The 2,779-nt window shown below is 34.3% G+C and overlaps 1 protein-coding gene across 1 annotated transcript; it reads right to left on the reverse strand.

Moving 5' to 3' along the window:
• Window positions 1-454: 454 nt before the first annotated feature.
• LOTGIDRAFT_173359 (hypothetical protein) lies at window positions 455-1,600 on the reverse strand (the record flags this gene model as incomplete). Its single annotated transcript, XM_009050837.1, has 1 exon — window positions 455-1,600. The coding sequence occupies one exon, from the start codon at window positions 1,598-1,600 to the stop codon at window positions 455-457; it is 1,146 nt and encodes a 381-aa protein (XP_009049085.1).
• Window positions 1,601-2,779: the final 1,179 nt, after the last annotated feature.

Raw genomic sequence — 2,779 nt, forward strand, 5'->3', positions numbered from 1 at the left:
CCCCGGAATTTTTTTTTCAGAAAATTTTTTGGTCCCTGGAATTTTTGGGAAATTAAATTTTGCCCCGGGCCATTTTTTTCGGGGATTCCGGGTTTTGGTTTTTTGTCCCACCCCCCTCCCCCCCCCCCCCCCCCCCCCCACATTGAGTCAGTCTGCTTTCTGTTTGTACCCAAGGCTCGGAAGGCTGGCGCCCCACTGCGACAATGAGACCTTGTTCATGTTTGAATTTGATGATAATTTGATTATCATTTCTGACAGCTGGTATTGTTACCTTGCCTGGCATGTTATCTTTGAAGAATTTAAGTAACACAATAATATATTATTAATAATCAAACTCTATTGAAACTATCGAATTATTTTAACATTTAAAGGTGCCTACCAAGAATTAATATCAAAAATAATATATTGTGGACTGAATGAAATAATATTGAAGTCGTGCCTATGAACCACAACCTCAATTTTCCTTTACCAGTGAAAATGTACTTTTGCTGTTTCTCATGATTGAATAAATATTTCTCCACTCAGTTTTGAGATATGAAGCGTGAATACTGAAGCCACTTTTTCTGTAATAAATCAAAACATCACATTTCGATAACATCAATTGATCAACATAAGCCGATTCTTGAGAACGACAAGCCAATGTTAAATTTGATCGCATGGAATCTGGGTGCACGTTAGAGGCGTAACTTCCGATATATCTAGTACCATATTTAGAAATAGCACTTTTTCGAATACCGAGATGATCTGTGGCCACAAAAATCCGAGATTTATTGTGGAAATGTCCGTCGATAAAATTCCACAACTTTGTAACAGCCACAGGAGGAAATCCACCACAGTCATAGGTTAAGTTTTCAGTAAGATATGTTCGTAAATGTACACAAACTAGTTCCTTTCCAGATTTTTTCGCATCTGAGTTTATTACTCCACTTGACTCTATTTTCATGACCTCACTAAGCACTTTGTCTGTTGGAATCATGATTCTGTTCCAAGATTCCCGAAAAACACTAGCGCGTCCTTTGTTTTTTAAATAAGCAGGTAAAAACTTGGCATATTTTTGGGCAATTGGTAAAAAGCTAACACAATTGGTTTTAATGTACAGCACCTCCGCAATATCTGAGCTGTTCAGGTTATACGTGTCATACAGAGGTTTACAGCGGTGCATAAACTCAAGAGTTGTGTTTCTTTTACCCTTTAATCCTTTCAATTCCTCTTCTGTGAATATCCAATTATATTCTTTTGTTGGTTTATAATAGGGTTTAATATCACATGGAGAGGATATCAAAATCTTCAATGTTCGTTTCCACACCAAAGACAGTATAAATAAAGAAACTATTCCTCTCTGTCTGTCACCCCAGCCACCACAAGCTTTTTTCTCATCGCACAGATATACCAAATATTTTTCTTTTTTTTTCTCCTGTTTGCTCAGAATCGGTAACACGCTCTGGTTATTTTCATTCTTAACATGCGACATGTTGGACGTTATGTCTACAGGATTTCGACTTAAAGATTCGGTGATATATGGTTTTGAATTCCATACAACCATACTTATTATAATTGATACCAAGGAAACATACCAACACAAACGTTTCGTAGTTGCCATCCTTAAATATAAAAGAGGGTTTTGATTGAATATTCCATTAGAAGAGAAGAGTGAGTATACACATGTATATTTAATTAACGCCTCACATAGAAAAAGATTGTGACAAAATATTTCAAATGCATTATTTAAATTTTGGTAATAGAATACTACCTGTTCTGTAATGGGTCAGATATTGTGGTCTGAGTTTTGTAAAGCTAAAGAGAGATAATGCGAATTCTCTGGTTTTCAGATTATAGATTGTTCAGTAATGGAGGGGAAAAAAATCAATTTTCCAATTAAATGCTTCACCACCGAAAAATCAATAATGTTAGCGATGATAGGCCTACAGGGAAACCATTGCGATGCTAAAAAAAATATTAATACATCCACATTCCAATAATTCTAGTTTCACTTTTGCACACAAATATGTCTGTGTTTTAACAATTTACAATAATTGTGATTGTTAACTATTTTAGGAATTTCCCTTGTGTATCTGTATTTTAATGGTAAAATGTTTAGAGCTCTTAAATCAATGTATGCATCAGTTAATTCGTGTGTAAAAATAGGTTTTGATCATACATCCTATTCTAACAAGGATGCATTTTGAGTCCATTGTTATTTATATATATATATATATATAAATCAATCGATTGATTACATGAATCAAGCAGATTTGGTGGAAAATTTCAGGATGGATTACAATTACTAACTTTATTTGAGCGACGTTTTGACCAGTGTTCTTTGGTATTTATCAGGCATTGAAAAATATTACAAAGATTAACAAGCATATAATATATAGGTAAAGAGAAAACAACTTAACAAAACAAAGGATTAAGAACCCAATTAAAGTATATAACTGCTAATGTTTGAGAACTTATCTCTGTTGACTGACGGATTAAGTCTTCTTATTCGGATGGCTTCAATAATTTCCCTTTCTTTCTGATTGCTTTTGTTGATAGCTAATGTTATGGTTTCATTCCAATTGACTTTGTGGCCTGTAACTTTTATATGGTCTTGGATTGCTGATTGGTTGTTGGCTGCATTTGATTGATGTTCTTTGATCCTTTTTTGAAGTGGTCTCTTCGTTTCCCCTATGTACGGTCGAAACGTCGCTCAAATAAAGTTAGTAATTGTAATCCATAAGAATTTTTTCATTTATCGAACACCTTTACTAAATGCCATTCAAAGATAATATACGTC

This window comes from Lottia gigantea (genome assembly GCF_000327385.1).
Source record: "Lottia gigantea unplaced genomic scaffold LOTGIsca_157, whole genome shotgun sequence".
NCBI classification, from domain to species: domain Eukaryota; kingdom Metazoa; phylum Mollusca; class Gastropoda; family Lottiidae; genus Lottia; species Lottia gigantea.